The sequence below is a fragment of the Rana temporaria genome, chromosome 10 (assembly GCF_905171775.1).
Source record: "Rana temporaria chromosome 10, aRanTem1.1, whole genome shotgun sequence".
NCBI classification, from domain to species: Eukaryota; Metazoa; Chordata; class Amphibia; order Anura; family Ranidae; genus Rana; species Rana temporaria.
In genome coordinates, this window is record NC_053498.1 from 69,906,173 (window position 1) to 69,930,291 (window position 24,119).

The 24,119-nt window shown below is 48.3% G+C and overlaps 1 protein-coding gene across 1 annotated transcript in view; it reads right to left on the bottom strand.

Moving 5' to 3' along the window:
- The window catches only part of PPP2R1B (protein phosphatase 2 scaffold subunit Abeta), a 54,527-nt gene extending 38,713 nt beyond the window's left edge, over positions 1-15,814 (bottom strand). Inside the window, exons 1-2 of the mRNA XM_040325402.1 lie at positions 15,639-15,814; positions 756-846 (exon numbers count right to left, since the gene is read on the bottom strand). Of these exons, the coding sequence (XP_040181336.1) occupies positions 756-846; positions 15,639-15,716 (169 nt within the window). The 5' untranslated portion in view covers positions 15,717-15,814. The remainder of the gene's footprint in view (positions 1-755; positions 847-15,638) is intronic.
- Between the last annotated feature and the right edge of the window lie 8,305 nt (positions 15,815-24,119).

Sequence of the window (24,119 nt, forward strand, 5' to 3'; positions counted from 1 at the left end):
TTGTGTGAGAGCAACAATTCTAGCCCAAAACCTCCTCTATAACTGTTTTATAGAGTTGCCTTTGGAGATTTTTAAGTACCAAAGTCTGGTGTCATAACATCTTTCACAAAAAAAAATTGACCGTGTGACAAAGTCGCAACCACCATTTTATTCCCTAGGGTGTCTGCAAAAAACAAAAAAAACACAACATCTAATGTTTGGGGGTTGAGTAATTTTCTAGAAAAAAAATTAAAAATTACATGTAGAAGCAAAGTTCCAGAATTGGCCTGAATGGAATGTGGTTAAAAGAGGAAGGAAAATAGTATAGCACAGTGTTTCTGAACTCCAGTCCTCAAGGCGCCCCAACAGGTCATGTTTTCAGGCTTTCCATTATTTTGCACAGGCGATTTGATCAGTTTCACTGCCTTAGTCAGCCGTTTCATCTGAGGGAAATCCTGAAAACATGACCTGTTGGGGCGCCTTGAGCACTGGAGTTGAGAAACACTGGTATAGGATATAGTCAATTCAATATACATTATATGACCAAAGGGCTGTGAATACCTGACTATCACATTGATTTATATGACCAAAAGTAATGTAGACACCCCTCCACATTAATGATTTCAGGTGCTTCAGTGAAGGGAAACGGTAATTCTACAGAATACATATACATTTTTGTCTGTGATTGACTAGGCCTTTTTTGCCCCAACATATACTTTTACCATGTAGGACATCTTGCAGAGACAAACACATTATGACTATATAAAAATACCTACCAGTAAGGAATGGCAGCAATTCTGTTCTAGTTCTTTCCACCCCCAAAGCCAGGGCTATAGTAGACAACTTCTTAATGCTGTTAAGACGCAGCTGTGGGAGAAACATATCAAAATGACCAAACCATTGAATAAGCTTTTTCTTTTCATACTATTACCAACCACACATTACAATCTTATCTCCTTTACATTTACCAGTCCCAACAATGTATTTCCAGTAAAGGAAGATTACACTACACAGAAAATCCCAACAAGACTATATAACTTCTGTTTTGATCACAGTGTCCACATTGGAGAAGTCTCTCCTCCATTTCTATCCCTGTGAACAAAGTTCCAATTTAAAAAACTGGAATGGCAGAACAAGTATACTTTTCACAAGAGCAGTGGAGCTGTAAAACTGCGTCCTATCCCCCAAAATCTAAGCATGGTTTTCACACACACAGGCTTCATGCACTTGTTTCAACATGTCATCAGTAAAAAGTACTGCTCTTTCAAAATTCCTAAGCTCCAAATATTTAATAAGGCACATCTAAACTTTGATGACTGCGGTTGTAAAAAAAAAAAAAAAAAAAAAAAAAAAAACACAGTTCTTGGAACCAACCCTGTGATACATAAAATGACAGAGTTCTTCTGAAGTGTTACATACAGAATTCTTGGTTAGAAAGGTAGACATTTTGGGTCTCATATTAGGGCTGATTTATTAAAAGTGGAGAGCGCAAAATCTGGTGCAGCTGTGCATGGCAGCCAACAGCTTCTAACTTCAGCTCCTTCAATTAATCTTTGACAATAAATGATATAAATAGGAAGCCGATTGTTTCCTTTTCAGAACAGCACCAGCTTTTACACTCTCTAGTTTTAGTAAATGACCCCCATAGTGTCCATAAAGTCCCGATGACCACCTTAACCTATAATGTCTATAACCTATAAAAACCGGAGGCTTGGTTTAAAAAAAAAAAAAAAAAAAAGGCACACCTGATCCACGCACTTGTTGAGAATTTTTTTTACATTTTGCCAGACCTGACACTCCTGAAGAACCCAGAAGGCATCCTGGTTGAAAAGGGCAGATCTAAATTATTCCCTTCATCTGTTCAAAGTGCTGAATCTTTACAGCTCGTCTGATAGTTCCAAAAAAAGGGGCGGAGAGCTGAAGTTACACTCTGCAGAGCTCAGCTAATGGGAGGGGAGGGGGCGACCCAGATTACTTTTATGTACAACTTCTATACTAGCATTCTATATCAAATCATACATTTTTCTTCATTTGCCAGCAGAGGCAAGCTCTAAAATGGGAAAATGTACCAGCTGGGGTACGTGTTTCAAAGAAGCTGGTATGTATAACAGTCATCAATTCCAAAGCAGTGCCGAGAACATCTACTGAAACCAGCAAGTCATCTTCTGGAAGCAGAATAAGAACACACTCGTTTGGTAAGTAGGAGTAGCTGGCTCCCTTACAAGTTATAGGTCTTCTCTGCAACAAGAAAACACAAAAATACACAATGTCTATCTCCAACAGAAAATACTATTTTAACCAGTTAAGCCCCGGACCAATATGCAGCCTAAAGACCCAAGGTGTTTTTACAGTTCGGGACTGCGTCGCTTTAACAGACAATTGCGCGGTCGTGCGACGTGGCTCCCAAACAAAATTGGCGTCCTTTCCCCCCCCACAAATAGAGCTTTCTTTTGGTGGTATTTGATCACATCTGCGGATTTTAGTTTTTGCGCTATAAAAAAAAATAGAGCGACAATTTTGAAAAAAATTCAATATTTTTACTTTTTGCTATAATAAATATCCCCCAAAAACATATATAAAAACATTTTTTTTCCTCAGTTTAGGCCGATACGTATTCTTCTACCTATTTTTAGTAACAAAAATCGCAATAAGCATTTATCGATTGGTTTGCGCAAAATTTATAGCGTTTACAAAATAGGGGATAGTTTTATTGCATTTTTATTAATTTTTTTTTTTTTTTACTACTAATGGCGGCGATCAGCAATTTTTTTCGTGACTGCGACATTATGGCGGACACTTCGGACAATTTTGACACATTTTTGGGACCATTGTCATTTTCACAGCAAAAAATGCATTTAAATTGCATTCTTTATTGTGAAAATGACAGTTGCAGTTTGGGAGTTAACCACAGGTGGCGCTGTAGGAGTTAGGGTGCACCTAGTATGTGTTTACAACTGTTTGGGGGTGTGGCTGTAGGAATGACGTCATCGATCGTGTCTTCCCTATAAAGGGAATGACGCGATCGATGCGCAGACACAGTGAAGCACGGGGAAGCCGTGTTTACACACGGCTCTCCCCGTTCTTCAGCTCCGGGGAGCGATCGCGACGGAGCGGCTATAAACAAATAGCCGCGCCGTGGTCCCGGATCGCTCCCCGAGCGGACCCGACCTCCGCATGTAGCGGGGGGGTCCCGATCGGACCCCCCACCCGCTAATAGGCGAGGACGTACATGTACGCCCATGTGCCTGTACGTGCCATATTGTGGACGTATATGTACATGCGGGGGTCGGGAACTGGTTAATCAATCCTAGCCCCCCACACTGTAGTGTTCCATGTCCCCCATAGCAATGTCCTGGGCCCCTCCGAAAGCCATGTCCCCCATAGCAATTTCCTGTGCCCCCCTCCCCCCCCCCAATAGCCATGACCCGAGCCCCCTCCCCCAATAGCTATGTCCCCCATAGCAATTTCCTGAGCCCCCCTCCCCCCAATAGCCATGACCCGAGCCCCCCCCAATAGCTATGTCCCCCATAGCAATTTCCTGTGCCCCCTCCCCCCAATAGCCATGACCGGAGCCCCCCCCACTCCCAATAGCTATGTCCCCCATAGCAATGTCCTGTGCCCCCCCCCCCCCCAATAGCCATGTCCCCCATAGCAATGTCCTGTGTCCCCCCCCCCCAATAGCCATGTCCCCCATAGCAATGTCCTGTGCCCCCCCCCAAATAGCCATGTCCCCCATAGCAATGTCCTGTGCCCTCCCCCCAATAGCCATGTCCCCTATAGCAATTTCCTGTGCCCCCCTCCCCCAATAGCCATGACCCGAGCCCCCCCAATAGCTATGTCCCCCATAGCAATGTCCTGTGCCCCCCTCCCCCAATGGCTATGTCCCCCATAGCAATGCCCTGGGCCCCCCCCCTCCGATAACCATGTCCCCCATAGCAATTTCCTGTGCCCCCTTCCCTCCAATAGCCATGACCCGTGCCCCCCCCCCCCAATAGCTATGTCCTCCATAGCAATGTCCGGTGCCCCCCCTCCAATAGCTATGTCCCCCATAGCAATGTCCTGTGCCCCCCTCTAATATCAATGTCCCCTATAGCAATGTCCTGTGCCCCCCTCTCCTCAATAGCTATGTCCCCCATAGCAATGTCCTATGCCCCCTCCCCCCAATAGCTATGCCCTGTGCCACCTCCCTCCCCATTAGCTATGTCCTTCATAGCAATGTCCTGTGCCCCCCTCACCCCAATAGCTATATCCCCCATACAATGTCCTGTTGCTGTCAATCAAATCCAATAAAGAGGTAGTAGGGGGTGGGGCCAAGCCGCACTGTGTGTCAATAGACACAGAGCATGTCTCGGGGTCAAGGCCATGTGCGTGCCACCAGAGGAAGCAGCTTACTATGGTGGCACATGGCGAAGAGGAGGGACCCAGAGAGCCAGTGGGGAACCAGAGAAGGGGAGGAACCAGGTGTCATGTACAAAACCCATTGCACAGAGCCGGTAAGAGCCCTTTCACACCGAGCCGCAACGAGCGTCGACGGTAAAACGCTGCTATTCTTAGCGGCGCTTTACCGTCAGATTGACAGTGCTTTTCGGGCAGTTTTAAAACCCGCTAGCGGCCGAAAAAGAGTCAAAGACCACTCGCAAAGCACCGCTACAGCAGCGCTTTGCCGGAAACGCTGCCCATTGATTTCAATGAGCAGGAGCACATTAGGAGCGGTAAGTTCACTGCTCCTATTGTGCTCCAAAGAAGCTGCTGGCAGGATTTTTCTTGACCCCCTGCCAGAGCAGCCCTCAAGTGTAAAAGAAACAGCTGTTTAAAGTGGAGTTCCACCCATAAATATAAGATTACATCAGTAGTTTTAAAAAAAAAATGTCATTAGTCCTTTAAGAATTTTTTTATTTTTTTTCGATGCCTTCAAAGTGTTGTTGCTAGGCAGAATAGTTAATCTTCCCTCTTCCTGCACCTAGGTGCTTAAGCTTCCTAACCTACACCGCACAGACTCCTGGGAATGTAGTGGGTGTAACTTTCCAGGAGTCTGTGCACTCCCCAGTCTCGAAGAATCATGTGACTTGGACAGTACAGGTGCTGAAACCTGATCTGAAACCCATTACACTGCTTGTGCAGCACTGAGCATGTGCGAGATCTGCAAGGCTGAAATCCAGGAAGTCATACAGTCTGGCTTCATGATGCCCACACTTAAGATGGCCCCAGTCAATTTCTATTTTATAAAGTGTCTAAATGCTGTAACAACCTAACAAAATGGACCTTAGTTTACAGACTAACTTTACTAGAATACATTAAGCTTGTGTATTACAGGGGTATTTATATTTAAAAAGTGAAATTGTGGCCGGAACTCCGCTTTAAGAGCGTTTTGCAGGCACTATTTTTAACACTATAGCGCCTGCAAAACGCTCCAGTGTGAAAGGGGTCCAAGCATTACATGTTTGTTAATAAAAACTTTACAATCACTCTAAAGACCACATAGTAAACAACCTGTTATGCGTCAGTGAACTGGCCTTCATTTTCTTTCCAAGAAGCTCACAAAAGGATTCCATAGTGCTGTACATGTGCCATCACTTCCCAACTACCTCTGAACCATGTTGGGCTTGTACAGGTCTACAAGAACCTGCATCTATAAAGCCTAGTACACACGGGCTGAATGTCGGGTGGCATCGGTCTGCGTGTACTGGAGTCGGGCCAGCTTCTGTCGAAGGGGCATGACCAAAAAAAGGTCTGCCGATCGGCCCTCAATCAACACTCTAAGTCAATGGCAGGGAGCACTAACTAGAGTGTTCTGGGGGCTGTCAGAACACAAGAGCACAGCAGGGGAGATTGCTGTACCAAAGGCGGATTGTTACAGCAGCTAGCTCCCATGAGAGCTGTCAGTCCTTTTCATTCAGCCCAGCTGGGTTAAAAAAATAAACGCAGGGCCACAAAAAATATATACCGTATACCGTATTTATATTACCATGAAATAGACGGGCTCTCGCGCTATCAGTATTTATATTACCGGGGGACAGGGAGGGTCAGGACAAGCGCCGTCAGATTACATGGAGAATCTCCTGTTTACTCAGCAGTGTCTTATTGGAAGTCCCGTCTCCTGGGATGCCATTGGATGACTGTTCTGTCTATTGTAGGAGGCGGGACTTTGAATTAAAGAGGCCATAGAGTAAACAAGATATCCTCTTGTTTGTAATCTGCCGTCACTCGTCCTGCCCCCCTCCCTCTGCCCACGGAGGCTGCAGATGGGCATCGATGAGGCTGCATTTGTTGACAATGGCAAGCTCATGCGTGTTATACGCCGATAAATACGGTATATCCAAATAACATGCCCAAGCTCATCCTTAGTCCTGAGCAGCGCTCTGGGATTTGTTGGGGCCACAATATAAATATATACAGTATATCCAAATAACACGCCCAAGCTCATCTCTTCACCACACACAGCCACAAAGGTAAGAGAATTCTTGTTGGGCAATGTATTAGAGCCCATTCACACCTAGGCAGACAAATTTGCGGCGTTTTGTCGCCGCAAATCGCGGTACAAATAGCGGCGATTTGCGGCGACAAAACGCCGGTATTGTCCGCCTAGATGTGCCCCAAGATTACACCCTCTATGGAGATGGTTCCCATCTCCTAGCCGAACGCCGCCTGAAAAAAAGGTCCGGGACCTTTTTTCAGGCGGCAGGCGTGAAGATGTGAACCATCTCCATAGAGGTAAATGTGTTTTCATCCCTCTGGCGGCAGCGGCGTCACACTACAGGCGACAAAACGCCTAGGTGTGAATGGGGGCTTAGTGCTCGGACGAACACACTTAGACTGAATTTTAATGGTTCAAAGAATGTCAGGCAAAATAGTCGGCCCTCACGCATGTTCACTTTATCAATTCTGGCCCTCTTTGAAAAAAGTTTGGACACCCCTGATATAAGGTGACCGGTCCTCATCTCCGTACCTAAAGCCCTGATCACACCGATGCATTTTTACCAGGCTAGAATGTGCCTTCTAAGTGTGACAGAAATAGTCCCCTTTACATCCTCTGTAGCGGTCACATGTGCGCTGTGTTTTCAAACAGCCCTGCTTGCTGCATCTAGAGTGCCCTGTTTTAATCACATGACCAGGCAATAGAAAATGCATGTAAAACGCACTGCATGTTGTTTTATATTATAATCCAACGCATTTAAAACAAGCCAACAACACTACACACGTTTTCAAATAATTGATATTGTGTTTTGCTACACCCCGGAGTGAGCGGTCCTACTACAAGCACAGCTGCGTGACGCTGCACTTTTTATGCCCTCTTTTGAGCAGTTTGTGTGCAACAGTGTAAGGCAGCCTTCTCCCCTAAATAAAGAACAAGGAAAGAGGGCACACCAGCCTTGCACATTACCTTTACAACACTGAAATGTATTTAAAGGTAAAATTGCATACTCACAAACAAGTGATACAAAAAAAGGGAGGGGGGTGATGGTGCCAAAATAGAATAATAAATAGTGTCAAATGCTGCACCTAAATTAGTAATTGAATATACAAGGACTGTTTATTTATGCATATATGATCACATAGAATGTCATTTTTTTTATGCAGTTTATATTGTCTTTGTTTAATTGGTCCTTTGCGCCCTTCACTACTTTATCACAAATGAGTGATAAAATCAAGCAAATAAAAAGTCCATCATATGCATTCAGCAAGATCTGCTGGCCAAAAAACTTGGGTGTGGTGAAAGTCCAAAAATCTGACACGTTTCAAGGGGTATCACCTCTTCTTCAGAGCCAAGTTCGGAATGCAGGTAGGTGTTTTTTTTTTTTTTTTTTTAAGATGACTGGGATCAAACGAATTGGATCATGTGATCCAAACCCTTTCCTCATGTGGGAGGGCCAATTATACATTAAAAAACAGATATTTAATTTCCTATTATTAGGGACATACGCCAGACATCATACACACGCACTTCAAATTTATCCTCATACACACAAAATAGAATATATATATATATATATATATATATATATATATATATATATATATATATATACATACATACACACACACACACACACACACACACACACACACACACATACATACACACACCCAGGACAACGTCAGAATAGTGACGAAACACATCGGAAGCAGCGACGTGCTGAAGTCACCGAGGGATACCTCCTGTTAGATTGCACGGGCGTGTGTACTGTAGCCGGCCGCAGAAATTTTATTGTGATCACATTTTATGCCTTGTTGGCTAGATGCCTTTTTCGTTTTTTTTATTAAATAAACCAATCAGGTTTTACCTATGGCCTTGGTGTAGTGACAGGATCATCCCTTGGAATCACTGCTGAGAAAATACCTTGGCTGGGTGTAAAGCTACAGGCTATATTGGTAAGTGCACACTTCTTTCGTTAGTGGATTTGTGGTGCTTTGAGAGTCACATGAAGTTTGATATGTTTATATGCTGATTTGCCTTCCTATTTGAGTTTTTCCTGCAAAGGAATTTGCATTTTGGACTCACTTGGATTTCTTTTTTGCAAAAGATCTTGGGCCAGATTCTCAAAGAATTACGCCGGCGTATCAGCAGATACGCCGACGTAACTCCAAATCTAAGCCTGTCGTATGTTTAAGTGTATTCTCAAACTGAGATACACTTAAACATGCCTAAGATACGACGGCCTGCGCCGTCGTATCTTAGGGTGCAATATTTACGCTGGCCGCTAGGTGGCGCTTCCATTGCGGTCGGCGTAGAATATGCAAATGAATCATTACGCCGATTCACGAACGTACGCTTGCCCGTCACAGTAAATTTACGCCGTTCCCGTAAGAGATACGCGGCGTAAAGATAAAGCTGCCCCCTAGGTGGCGTATCCAATGTTAAGTATGGCCATCGTTCCCGCGTCGCAATTTGAAAATTTTACGTCGTTTGCGCAAGTCGTCCGTGAATGGGTATGGACGCCATTTACGTTCACGTCGAAACCAATGACGTCCTTGCAACGTCATTTACCGCAATGCACGTCGGGAAATTTTAGAGAAGGCGAATGCGCAGTAGGTTCGGCGCGGGAACGCGCCTAATTTAAATGATCCACGCCCCCTACCCGGATCATTTGAATTAGGCGGGCTTGCGCGGAGGGGATTAAAGCTACGCCGCCGCAACTTTACAGGCAAGTGCTTTGTGAATCAAGCACTTGCCTGTAAAACTTGCGCCGGCGTAACGTAAATGTGATACGTTACGCCGCCGCAGATCTACCTGAATCTGGCCCCTTGAAAACATTTAATTTACAGGATTTATATTTACCGTATTTATCGCCGTATACCGCACACTTTTTTGCCCTGAAAATCAGGGCAAAATCGTGGGTGCGCGGTATACGCCGATACCCGCGCCGAGTTTGAATACTGCGCCGACTTATACCGAGCGTAGTACACTCGGTATAGTCGGGCAGTCTCGGCTCCTTCCGCGCTCACGTCCTGGACGTACAGGACGTCAGCGCGAGAGGTGCCGAGCATTGCCGACAATACACGAGTGTACTGCGCTCTGTATATGTCGGCGCAGTATTCAAACTCGGCGCGGGAAACGAGCGGGGAGGACGTGAGGACTCCGCAGAAGGACACCGGACCCGACGAAGAGAACACCCGAAGCCGCAGAAGGACGCCGGACCCGACGAAGAGGACACCCGAAGCCGCAGAAGGACGCCGGACCCGACGAAGAGGACACCCGAAGCCGCAGAAGGACGCGACGAGGCCGCCGATGGACGCCGTGCAAGACACCAAAACTGTGTACAAAAAAAAAAAAACTTTTTTTCCACAGGATTCGGGGCAACTTTAGGGGTGCGCGGTATACGCGGGAGCGCTTTATACCGCGATAAATACGGTATATTTAATAGAACTCACTTTTGTTGCCAGCGGTTTAGACATTAATGGCTGTGTGTAGGGCCAAAACAACTAATCGATTAATCGACAACTAATCGATTATGAAATTAATCGATTACAATTTTCATAATCGATCGGCCAGTAACATAATGGGATTAAAATACGAAAATTAGCCCTTTATAGTACAAAAAAGCAAATCGCTACTGTAAATATTACTTTTACTGAACCCCTTACAGTAGCGATTTGCTCTTTTTGTACTTGTTTTTTTAACCCCATTATGTTACTAAACATCTCAGGCCTGGGGTCACACCTCTGTTTTTGGTGCTTTTTGCAGAAACACACTACAGTTCATTTACATGTTTTCCTATGGGACACGTTCACATCCATGATTTTTTTTTTTCAGCTGCTGCGTATTTGGAAAGGGCAAGGACTTTTTAACGCAAAACGGTGCCATTTTTTTTTTTTGGTTCAATATACTTCAATGGAGAAGCTGCAGAAAATCATGTAATGTGTTTTTGCGGCAATTTGTGTTTTGTAATCTGTGTAATCTGCCCAACAACAAATTTGCCACAATTTTTTTTTTAAAAATGCTATTTTTTTTTTTTTTTTTTTTTAAGGCTATTATCCAATTGAAACAACAATCGGCCAACTAATCGATTATGAAAATAATCGTTAGTTGCAGCCCTAGCTGTGTGTTATTTTGAGGGGACAGCAAATTTATACTGTTATACAAGCTGTACACTCACTACACAACATTGTAGGAAAGTGTCATTTCTTCAGTGTTGTCACATGAAAAGGTATAAATAGTTACAAAAATGCGAGGGGCGTACTCCTGATTTTATAATACACACAAACTAGAATGTATGGGTATAAATTTGAAGTGTGTGTATATGATGTCTGGTGGCTTATGTCCCTAATGAGGAATGAAATCTGTTTTAATGTACAATTAATTGTATTGGCCCTCCCACATGAGGGAGGGGTTCAGATCACATGATAGAATTTATTTGATCTCAATCATCTTATAAACACCGTCTACCTGCATTCCAAACTTGGCTCTGAACAGGGTATACCCTTCAAAATGTGTCCGCTTTCTTTGGACTCTCATCCCACCCAAGTTTACTGGCCAGCAGATCTTGCTGGATGATGCATATGATGGACTTATCTGCTTGATTTTATCACTCGTTTGAGTATGCAATTTTACCTTTAAGACCCCTTTCACACTGAGGAGTTTTTCAGGCATTTTAGAGCTAAAAATAGCGCCTAAATACCGCCTGAAAAACTCCTGCTCTGCAGTCTCAATGTGAAACCCCGAGGGCTTTCACACTGGAGCGGTGCGTTATCAGGACCGCTGCAAAAGTCCTGCTGGCAGCATCTTTGGAGCGGTGAAGGAGCGGGGTGTTTACCGCTCCTTCCCACTGAAAGCAATGGGAAACCGTGGCTATACCGCCAACAATGTGCCTCTGCAGAGCAGATTCAACGCGGCAATTCTGACAGTATAGCGCCGCTATACCGTCAGTGCACCTCCCGCCCCAGTGTGAAAGGGGCCCTAAATAAATTTCAGTGTTGTAAAGGTAATGCGCAAGGCTGGTGCGCCCTCTGTCCTTGTTTTGTTTTTAGAGTTTCCTTTGGGTTCCCCCTGATCTGTTGAGAGTGACAGCACAGCTGATGTGGCAAGATATTCTTCCCTATGGCAATCTTGAGCGCAGGAGCATTTGTATCTATTCCCCTGAATTGCCAGACCTACGTACAAACATGCCAAACCATTTCCTGTACCCTTTGTAGGAGCCGACTTTGGTGCTTTTTTTTTTAACAGGCAGATGTTTGTGCATTTCACACGGGCGCCTCTGCTAAGCGGAATCAGCTTGCTTAGTAGGAATCTCACCACCGATTCTTACTGAGCAGGCGGATGACAGGTCAGTGTCTGCTCTGCAGATAACACACAGTCCCGCTCACCTCTATGGGACAATCAGATGGAAACGGACCACCTGTCCATTTCCATTCGATCTGGACAGGATTGGATGGCAGCAGGTGTCAGCGGATCCGCTTCTCCACAGATGAGACTGGAGGGTCCGAAAAACTGACAGGCGGATCTGATTGGACAGCCTGGGGTCTAATGACTCGTACACACGATCCAAATATCGTACGAAAACTGTCATCCGAGGAAGAATTGTACGATAATCGGATCCTTAGTACAGAGCTTTCGAGAGCCGATCACGACAATTCATCTGATATTATTCGATCGGACAAGCAACGAAAATTTTCCTCGTACGATACCAGATCGTACGATTTTCGTTTAGTCAGTATAGTTGTCCGAAAATACAATACAAATACTATACAACAAATGACATCACTTTTTTTTTTCTGTCGTACAAGAATTTGTCACTTTAGTAAATTGATTCAATTCCTACTTGCGACTATTAAGCGAAAAAAGTTGGACTATCTGTCGTCCGATTTTCGGATCATGTGTACGGGCCATTAGGCCTCAAACACTGCAATTGCATCTTTTAGAGTTTTTTTCTGCTTCTAAACGCCACTGTATGTTAGACAAGTCCTGCGATAAAAATACTTTTTTTTAGTGTTTTTGGGTTCCAGTAAGGCCACATGCACACTGGTTTCTTGTAAACGCGCTTTATCCTGACAGGCGAGTTTATAACGTTCAAAAACATTTTGGTGAGTTTAGCAGAGTTTGGAGTTTATTTTATTGGCTAGAATTTTTATTTATTCTGGGCATTGAAATAAACACTGAAGAGCTAAACATGCCCAGAGTTTGTGCATTGAACGGCGTTCAGCGTTTTTTGTGGTCAGAATTCTCTCTCCTGAATGCGATTTAGAAAATCTAAGCCTACAAGCTCCCCTGTTGATAAAACTGCTAGAAATGTCCATGTGTGCATGGTCACATAGGATAACAGAGGGGAGTTTAGGGACAGGAAAAAAAAACGGTCAATCTCACAAACGTGCGTTTAACAGCAGCTGTGTGCATGAGGCCTAAGTGCCGGTTCATACTAGTGCGGTGCAAGAACCCTGCGAATCCAGTGCAAGTTCCCGCATCGCAACTGAATCGCACAGTGGTTTACACTGAGATCTCTGAACCACTGCGGGTGTCAAAGTTAACGACAGCCCCAGATTGGTCAGCAGATTACATTGTAAAATGGTGCAGGAATTGGATCACATGCGACACTCATGCGATCCGATTCCAGTGCGGAACAAAAAAACGGGTCCTGCACCATTTTGTGCGAATGTAATGCGAATTCAGCGCCAGTTTGTATGGCTGAAATCGCATCGCAGATATCACAAGTAATCTGAACAGCAATGCGGTGCGAATCAAATGCGATGTCTGGCATCACACTAGTGTGAACCGGGCCTAAGGCTTCATGAACACGGGACATTTTAAAACCTCTCTGAAAGGATGGAACTTCACAGCTAGTAACCGATGGTTAAAAACGTCCATTGTGCTGCGTTTGCGTTTAGAGGCTTTTTTTGCATTGCAAATGGTCAGAAATGTATCTTCATTAACCACATCACCCCCGGAAGGATTTACCCACTTCCTGACCTTGCCCTTTCTTTGTGATACTGCGCGGTGTCGCTTTAACTGACAATTGCGCGGTCGTGAGACGTTGTACACTAGGAGGTCGACCAATATTCGGTCGTTTTGGAGAAATCGGCATCAGCCGATTTTTATCCAAATTAGGCCAATATTTAACATGGCCGCTAGTGGTGCAACAGATCACCGTTGATCCGTGATCCGAAGGGGTCACCCCCTTCAGGTCGGCACACTGTTCTGCGGATTGCCGCCGTGGCCATAGCATCAGGAAAGGCCGCGGCTTCGGCCTACCCCCGGAGCCGCGGTCATCTTGGTACACCCAGTGCGGCGGCCCTCCTCTCTGTTTACAACCAGAGGAGGAGGGGCCCACACTCGGACACACACCGCTCTCTGGTGTCTGTACTGGGGGGGTCTGCACCGAGGGGGGGGGGGGGTCTGCATACTGGAGGGAGAGGGGGTCTGTACTGAGGGGGGGGTGACACCATTTTTTGCACCAGTGTCACCTGCCAGTGCCAATTAGTGGCATCTGCCAGTGCCACCATCCAGTGCCAACTAAAGCCATCCAGTGCCACCCGCCAATGCCATCCAGTGCCACCTGCCAATGCCAACTAAAGCCATCCAGTGCCACCTGCCAGTGTCAATTAGTGCCACCTGCCAATCAGTGCCACCTGACAATACCATCTTCCATTGCCATCCAGTGCAACCTGCCAATCAGTGCCACCTGCAAAAAAAAAAAAAAAAAAAAAAATCGGCATCACATTGGCCGCCCCGATTTCTAAATATCGGTATCAGCCAGAGAAAACCCCATATCGGTCTACCTCTATTATACACAAAACATTTATGTCCTCTCTTCCCCCCCCACTAATAAAGCTTTCTTTTGTTGGTATTGAATCACCCCTGCGGTTTTCCCTTTTTGCGCTATTAACAAAAAAAAAATTTTTTTACTTTTTGCTATAAAAAAAATCCCAAAAGATAATTTCTTTATCAGTTTAGGCCAATATGTATTCTTCTACATATTCTTTGGTAGGAAAAAAAAATTCAATAAGCGTAAATTGATTGGTTTGCGCTAAAGCGTCTACAAAAAAAGGGGATAGATTTATGTCTTTTTTTTTTACTAGCAATAGTGATGATCAGTAATTTTTAGTGGGATTGCGGCAGACAGATCAGACACTTTTTGAGACCAGTGACATTATTAGTGATCAGAGCTAAAAATAGCCACTAATTACATGTCACTGGCAGAGAAGGGGCAACACTAGGGGGCGATCAAGGGGTGTATCCTTGGGAGGTGTTTCTAACTGCAGGGGGCAGAGACTGACTGGGAGAAGAGAGAGATCGCCGTTCCCAATCACTAGACACAGCAGATCTCTCTACTCCCATCAGAACAGGGATCTGTTTGTTTACATTGACAGATCCCCGTTCTGGTTCTCTGTGGAGCGATCGTGGGTGGACATCGCAGCCACGGGTGCCTGCTATTGCTCTTAGGCTCCATTCACATCTATGCGACAACGGCGTACGTCGTATTTTGCCGCGAGTGTGAAACTTTTTTTTTTTTTTTGACAAAGCATTCCCGTTGCTGTCAATGGGCGAACGCCAATGTCGCCTGAAAAAAAGGGTCCGGGACTTTTTTTCAGGCGACAGGCGTTCGGCGTCTATGAGATGTGAACCATCTCCATAGACAGCAATGGGAATTCTCCCCTCTAGCGGCAGAAGCGTTGGGCGTTTTGTCGCATAGATGTGAATGGAGCCTCAAAGCGCCGACATACACCTACGGCGATTGGCGCAGCCACATGATGGCAGCTGGCTGCAAAGCAGTTAAAAACGCCTGTAAACAAAATGCAGCGAAACACGCATTACACGCTGTTACATGCATTTGGCTTTGAAATGTCTCTGAACATCCATCCTGAACGCATTTTTTATTTTTACTTTCCAAAAAAATGCTTGTAACCTCAACTGCCTAGAAAGCCCCCTGTGTACTGATAACAGAGGAGAGTTCAGGGGCAGCTGAGAAAAACGCCCATTGCTCCTATACGTCCGTTTATCAGCAGCCAGTGTACATGAGGCCTACGAATGAACAGCACCCAAAATACTGCTCCATCCAGGTGAGGAGCCCCCCGCAGAGGATGCTCAGGCCCAACAGTGTCCCGCTCATTCCACAGCTGCAGCCGAGGGAGGGGTGTTTGTTGTGAGGGGGGGTTCCTCTGCTCGGAGACAGCCTGCATCCCCAGCACACGGAGCTCCCTCCATTCATTCAGCCGCTTCCACCCCTCACCTGCACATCCTCATTCCTCAGCTCGTCGATGAGAACCGCGATAGGATATAACGAGTCGTCTCCGTCAGCTCCTGCCATTCTGACACCGGCTTATGCTTCTCTCTTTTTCGCCCACTTCACCAGGCCCGCTTCCGCCTCAGACACACACACAGGGAGCAGAGGAGGTTCCCGGAAGTGACGCGGAGGGCGTGGTCGGAATGCACAAGGAAGGTGTGGGAATGCGTGTGTGTAGACACGCCCACTCCGAGGCTGCAGGGCTTCGCCAGTGCGGCGGATGAGTGGAGGAGTACTGCGCATGTGCAGAGCCCTGTGCGCGCCCTATGCAGATGCTGAGCTGCGCTCGGTGTGTCAGTGCTGACAGGGTTGGGATTTGGGTTATAGTTTGGGACCTGATAAAAGTGAAAACTCCAGGATGTCTTTTATCAAAGTGAGAGTGCAATGTTCTCTGAGAACAGTGATAATTGGTGTAAAAACAAGCGCTGGATACACAATCACAACATTAACCACTTCTGGACCAGGCCTATTTTTTACAAGTTAAAATCAGTATTTTTTGCTAGAAAATTACATGGAACCCCCAAACTATATATTTAGTAAAGATTCTAAAGAATAAAATGGCATTTGTTGCAATACTTTATGTCACACAGTTGTAGCGCTACCCCCTCAGGAGCCGCTGGTTGTTTTTTGGGATCAGCAAATTAGGTTACCTCTAATCAGTGGCGGAACTACCGCCATAGCGACCCACGCGGGCGCTATAGGGCCCGCAGCTGAGTGAGGATAAGAGCATCGCCGGCATGGTCCCCCAGCCAGGGGAAGAGAGAGGAGAGGAAGAGGCGAGCTGTCCGTATCAGCAGAGAGCGGAATTGCCCGCTGTAATAGCTTTCATTAGAACTTCCAGTGTTCCCGGGGCTCATGTCACATAGCTCCACCTCTTGGTCCGGCACCTTTGATCGACAGAACGCCGGTCCAGTGTCGGACATGTGACGTCATCAAAGGCGCTGGGCTAAGAGGTGGGGCTATGTGACGATTAGCCCCGGGAAGACGGGAAATTCAAATGAAAGCTATTACAGCGGGCAATCCCGCTCTCTGCTGATCCGGCCGGCTTGCCTCTTCCTCTGCACAGGTGAGGCTGTATTGGGCATAGGCAGGCCAGGCTGTATTGGGCACAGGCAATGCTGTATTGGGCACAGGTCACGCTGTATGGGGCACAGGCAGTTCAGACTGTATTGGGCACAGGCAGGCCAGGCTGTATTGGGCACAGGCAACGCTGTATTGGGCACAGGTCATGCCGCATTGGGCACAGGCAATGCTATATTGGGCACAGGTCACGCTGTATGGGGCACAGGCAGGCCAGGCTGTATTGGGCACGGGCAACGCTGTATGGGGTACAGGTAACGCTGCATTGGGCACAGGTCACGCTGCATAGGGCACAGGTCACGCTGTATAGGGCACAGGTCACGCTGTATGGGGCACAGGTCACGCTGTATGGTGCACAGGTCACGCTGTATGGGGCACAGGTCACGCTGCATTGGGAACAGGTCACGCTGTATGGGGAACCGGTCACGATGTATGGTGCACAGGTCACGCTGTATGGGGCACAGGTCACGCTGTATGGGGCACAGGTCACGCTGTATGGGGCACAGGTCACGCTCTATGGGGAACCGGTCACGATGTATGGGGCACAGGTCACGCTGTATGGGGCACAGGTCACGCTGTATGGGGCACAGGTCACGCTCTATGGGGAACCGGTCACGATGTATGGTGCACAGGTCACGATGTATGGGGCACAGGTCACGATGTATGGGGCACAGGTCACGCTGTATGGGGCACAGGTCACGCTGTATGGGGCACAGGTCACGCTGTATGGGGCACAGGTCACGCTCTATGGGGAACCGGTCACGATGTATGGGGCACAGGTCACGCTGTATGGGGCACAGGTCACGCTGTATGGGGCACAGGTCACGCTGTATGGGGCACAGGTCACGCTCTATGGGGCACAGGTCACGATGTATGGGGCACAGGTCACGATGTATGGGGCACAGGTCACGCTGTATGGGGCACAGGTCACGCTGTATGGGGCACAGGTCACGCTGTATGGGGCACAGGTCATGCTGCATTGGGCACAGGTCACGCTGTATGGGGAACCGGTCACGCTGTATGGGGCACAGGTGTCACGGAGCCATGAACCAGACGTACAACAAGAGATAAGTGAAAATAAGAAGGCTTTATTGAAAATCAAGCTGTAAAGCAAAAGTCCAAACGGATGGTGAAACCGAAGCAGAGTCTTTGCGAAGCCAGAGGTCAGGAACCAGAAGGGTAGTCAGACGAAGCCAGGATCGGAACCAGAAGCAGCAGCAGTCTTAGAAGCATGTGAACACAGGAGGACCAAGCAAGGAACTGAAGCCACAGACCTCCTATATATATGAGCCAGGCATCCAGCTTCTCCCAGTGGGAAGGAGGAGCCGCAGGGTGGGAGGCTACAAGAAACCCAGAAACCAAGATGGCCGCCAGCACATGTCAAACGAAGGAGAACAGCAAGGAGGTAAGACCATGACAGTACCTCCCCCTCAAGGGCCCCTCCTCCGCGGAGCAAAAAACGGTTTCTGAGGGAAGCGTGCGTGGAAGGCTCGGAGCAAGGCAGGAGCATGGACATCTGCGGAGGGAACCCAGGAATGCTCCTCTGGACCATAACCACGCCAGTGGACCAAAAACTGCACCCGACCGCGGACCAGGCGTGAGTCCAGGATATTGCTCACCTCATACTCCTCATGATTACCCACTTGGACCGGACGAGGCCGAGGAACCGAGGAAGTGAAGCGATTGCACACCAGTGGCTTCAACAGGGAGACATGAAACACGTTGGAGATCCGCATGCCAGGTGGAAGCGCAAGGGCATAGGCTACCGGGTTTACCCTGCGAAGCACTCGGAAGGGACCAACAAAGCGAGGAGCCAGCTTGGGAGTGGGCACTCGAAGGTTGAGGTTGCGGGTGGACAACCATACACGGTCTCCGACCTGGTAGGAAGGAGCAGGCGCTCGTCTGCGATCAGCCTGGAGCTTCTGGCGCTGCGCAGAGACCTCAAGGGACTTCTGGATCTGTACCCAAGAAGCACGTAGGACGGAAAGGTGATCCTCCACAGCCGGAATATCCTGGGGAGAGAATGCCTCCGGTAACACGGCAGGTTGGAACCCATAATTGGCCATGAAGGGAGACGTCCCAGAGGAAGAGTTCACCGCCGTGTTCCTGGCAAACTCAGCCCAAGGCAGGAGGTCAACCCAATTGTCTTGGTGATCGGAGACATAGCAACGAAGGAATTGCTCCAAGGCCTGATTGGATCGTTCTGCGGCCCCATTGGACTGAGGGTGGTAGGCCGAGGAGAAGGAGAGATGAATCCCCAACTGGGAGCAAAAGGCGCGCCAGAACCTGGACACAAACTGACTCCCCCGATCCGACACAATCTCCTTGGGCAAACCGTGCAACCGGAAGACCTCCCTGGCAAAAATCGTGGCCAACTCTTGTGCAGAGGGTAACTTCTTGAGAGGAACACAGTGGCACATTTTGGAAAACCGATCCACAATCATGAGAATGACCGTATGGCCTCTGGATGCAGGGAGGTCCACGATGAAATCCATCCCCAGGTGTGACCATGGGCGTTCCCCGGTGGCTATGGGTTGCAGAAGGCCCAACGGAAGGTGCCGAGGGGACTTACTCTGGGCACAAACGGAGCATGCCGCTACATATGCGGCGATGTCGGAACGTAGGGAAGGCCACCAGAACAGACGTGAAACAGCCCAGGACAGCTGATTCTTTCCAGGATGCCCCGCGGTCTTGGAGTTATGGTAGGTTCGCAACAACCGAGTGCGCAACTCCTCAGGCACAAAACATCTGCCGTTGGGTCTCCCAGAGGGAGCACCAGATTGAGCCGCCAAAATCTGCTCACCCAGGGGAGAGGTCAGGCTGGTGCGAATGGCGGCCAGGATCTGATTCGGAGGTATGACCGAAGTCGGAATCGATTCCTCCCTGGACAGCTCGGAGTACTGCCGTGATAAGGCATCCGCCCTGATGTTCTTGGAACCGGGTAGGTAGGAGACCACGTAATTAAAACGTGATCAGAACAGAGCCCATCTGGCCTGACGTGGAGTCAATCTCTTGGCCTCAGAAAGGTAGGTCAGATTCTTGTGGTCTGTCAGGATGAGAACCGGAACCACCGAGCCCTCGAGCAAGTGCCTCCATTCTTTAAGGGCCTGCACGATGGCCAATAACTCCCTGTCACCAATCTGATAGTTGCACTCCGCGGGAGACAGTTTCCGGGAGTAAAACCCACAAGGAAGCAGAGGACCCTCTGGTGTTCTACGCTGAGACAGAAGAGCGCCTACTCCCGTCTCAGACGCGTCCACCTCGAGGACAAAGGGCAACCCAGGGTTGGGATGCGACAGAATCGGAGCCGACACAAAGGCGGATTTAGGGCCTCAAAAGCTCGGATGGCCTAGAGCGGCCAGACCTGGGAATTACTGCCCTTCCTGGTCAGATCCGTGAGAGGCTTGGCCAGCATGGAAAAGTCCCTGATGAACTTCCGATAATAATTGGCGAAGCCCAAAAAGCGCTGCAGGGAACGAAGACCACTGGGCTGGGGCCACTGTAAGACAGCCGAAACCTTCTCAGGATCCATGGAGAACCCCTCAGCGGAAATGATGTAACCTAGGAAGGTTACCTGGGATCGGTGAAATTCGCATTTCTCAAGCTTACCGAACAGCTTGTTCTCTCGTAACCGTTGCAACACTCGTTTGACATCCAGAATGTGGGCCTCCATGGATTCAGAATATACCAAGATGTCATCCAAATAGACCACCACACACTGCTGCAACAGGTCACGGAAAACATCATTGATGAATTCCTGAAAGACTGCGGGCGCATTGCACAACCCAAAGGGCATAACCAAGGATTCATAATGACCGGTCCTGGTGTTAAACGCGGTCTTCCACTCATCGCCCGCCTTGATCCTTACCAGGTTATATGCCGCCCTCAGGTCGAGTTTGGTAAAGACCATGGCCCCTTTAAGGCGATCGAACAGCTCGGAAATCAAGAGTATCAGGTAAGCGTTCTTGATCGTGATGCGATTGAGACCCCTGTAATCGATGCAAGGCCTCAACTCACCGCCCTTCTTTTTCACAAAGAAAAATCCAGCCCCTGCCGGGGACGAGGATTTGCGAATGTGCCCGCGTGAAAGCGCCTCCATCACATACTCCTCCATGGCCTCATTCTCCGCTACCGACAGTGGATAGACCCTGCCACGAGGAGGAACGGCACCAGGTTGTAACTCTATGGCACAATCGTATGGGCGGTGCGGAGGTAGGGCAACCGCGCGCACCTTATCGAATACATCCCGGTACTCCTCGTATTCAGGAGGCGACAGAGAGTCCGAGGAAGTACACAGCAACTTGACAGGCCCATGGATGCAACTAGCCCCACACTGCGATGACCACGAGAGGATCTCGGCCGATCTCCAATCGAAAGTCGGATTATGCTTCTGGAGCCAGGGGTACCCCAAGACCACCGAGTAGTGTGGAGACGAAAAATAACCTGGAAGCAGACCGACTCTCTGTGAACGGCACCAATGGCTATCCCCACTGGAAGGGTCTCATGAGTCACGTGTGACGGCTGGAGGGGTCTGCCGTCTATCGCCTCAAGAGCCAGCGGGGAACCTCGAGCCTGCAGAGGAATGGAATTGGCGGCAGCGAACACACTATCAATGAACAGACCACCAGCACCAGAGTCCACCAACGCCTGGGTCGTCACCGAACCCCCGACCCAGGAGAGGACAACAGTGATCAGTGGTTTGTCAACACGGGAAACCGGGGACGAGGAGACTCCACCCAAGATCTGCCCCCGACAGGATCTCAGGTGCGAGCGTTTCCCGGACGGTTCGGACATGCCAACCGAAAATGACCACCGAGACCACAGTACATGCATCGGCCCTCGCGTCTCCGGAGTGCCCTCTCCCCCTCGGACAGGCGAGCAAACCCCAGCTGCATGGGTTCACCCCCAGACAAGTCAACCCCAGGAGGCGTGGGAGGAGAGGGAGGCACGGGTGGGACAGCAAACGTAGGCGCCAATCTGTTAGGAGGCCTCCGCAGGCTCTCCTTAAAGGAAGGTCTCTCCCTGAGTCTGGTGTCAATCAAAATCAGGAAAGAAATAAGAGCCTCGAGCTCCACTGGTAGGTCCTTAGCTGCAACCTCATCCTTCAAGGCATCCGAGAGACCATGAGAGAAAGCAGCGACCAGAGCCTCATTATTCCAGCCCACCTCTGCTGCCAGGGTACGAAACTCAATAGCGTATTCGGCTACGGATCGTGAACCCTGTCTGACGGACATAAGGAGCTTCGCAGCAGAGGCAGCGCGAGCCGGCACATCGAATACCTTCCGAAGAGAAGCAACAAAACCGGAAAACTCGGCAACCACCGGATTGTTGTTCTCCCATAAAGGGCTGGCCCAGGCCAAGGCCTTGTCCGAGAGCAGCGAGATCAAGAAGCCCACCTTTGATCTCTCAGTAGGAAAGGCATGTGGCAGCAACTCGAAATAAATGCCCACCTGGTTAAGGAAACCTCGGCACTGAGTTGGCTCTCCCCCAAAGCGCTGTGGAAGGGGGGCAGAACCGATCATACCCCGAAACACCGCAGGCGCAACAACAGGTGTCGGGGTAGACTCTGGCGCAACAACCGGAGCGGCAGTAGGAGCGGGCCCAGGAGCGACCACCGACCCATCGGCAACGGGAGCGAAATGAGCCGTGCGTTCAAGCAGGGTTTGCAACGCCACAGCGAACCGACCCAACAGGTGATCCTGCTGATCAAGTCTGGCAACCAGCGTGGGTAGCGAGGATGGCCCTGTACCGTCAGAATTTATGGCTTGGTCCTAATGTCACGGAGCCATGAACCAGACGTACAACAAGAGATAAGTGAAAATAAGAAGGCTTTATTGAAAATCAAGCTGTAAAGCAAAAGTCCAAACGGATGGTGAAACCGAAGCAGAGTCTTTGCGAAGCCAGAGGTCAGGAACCAGAAGGGTAGTCAGACGAAGCCAGGGATCAGGAACCAGCAGGGAAGTCAGACGAAGCCAGGATCGGAACCAGAAGCAGCAGCAGTCTTAGAAGCATGTGAACACAGGAGGACCAAGCAAGGAACTGAAGCCACAGACCTCCTATATATATGAGCCAGGCATCCAGCTCCTCCCAGTGGGAAGGAGGAGCCGCAGGGTGGGAGGCTACAAGAAACCCAGAAACCAAGATGGCCGCCAGCACATGTCAAACGAAGGAGAACAGCAAGGAGGTAAGACCATGACAACAGGTCACGCTGCATTGACACTAGGGCGGCTCTGGGGGGCCCCATACAACATTTTGCTATGGGGCCCTGTGATTTCTAGTTACCCCCTGCCTCTAATCATTGTCTAGGGTGATAGCAGTGAGTAGAGCAGTAAAACGAATGTCCAATCAGCTAAATAGGTTTTCTGAATGCTTTATTTCTTGGCCCAACACGACCAACCAGGCAATTGGTTCCACTAGATTTTAGTTAGGGGTAACGGAGTAAAGAGGGCTGAATACCAACGCACGCCACACTTTTCACATATTTATTTGTAAAAAAAATAAAATGTGAAAACCATTTATCATTTTCCTTCCACTTCACAATTATGTGCGACTTTGTGTTGGTCTATCAAATAAAATACATTTACGTTTTTTGGTTGTAACATGAAAAATTGGAAAATTTCAAGGTGTATGAATACTTTTTCAAGGCACTGTACCTTTTCTGAAGCCGCTCCAGTCGACTCCATTGGCTGAAGCTCTGCAGAAGATACAGCCTACAAGGCTAGGAAGTGACGTCACCCATAGTTACTATGGGGCTTCCGTTGTCAGCTGCCTCCTCTGCATCCACCTACACAGAGAAGTCACTGCTGACAGCTAAGGGTGGGACCGGACTGGAGCAGCTTCAGAAAAGGTATGTATAGTGATTTCTTCTTTACAGGGCTACATAGGTTAGTCTTAGACTGGATTCACACCTATGCATTTGTATTGCTTTTTGCATTTTGCAGGTTTGCACGACAGTCCATTTAACATGGTTTCCTATGGAACACGTTCTGTAGTGCAAATCTGAAAAATGTAAAAGCACTAAAAATGCAAAGGTGTGAATCCAGCCTTAAGCCGCGTACACACGACCATTTTTAATGTCCTGGAAAAAACAACGTTTTTTTTTACGTGATTCTTGTCAAGCCTGCCTTGCATACACGCGATCGTGAAAAAAAAAATGGTCGAGCAAAGCGCAGTGATGTACAATACGTACGACGGCACTATAAAGGGGAAGTTCCATTCAGATGGCGCCACCCCCCTTTGGGCTGCTTTTGCTGAATTCGTGTTAGTAAAAGTTTGGTGAGAGATGATTCGCGCTTTTCAGTCTTTGTGCTTTTCTGTCTGTTACAGCGTGACGAATGTGCTATCTCC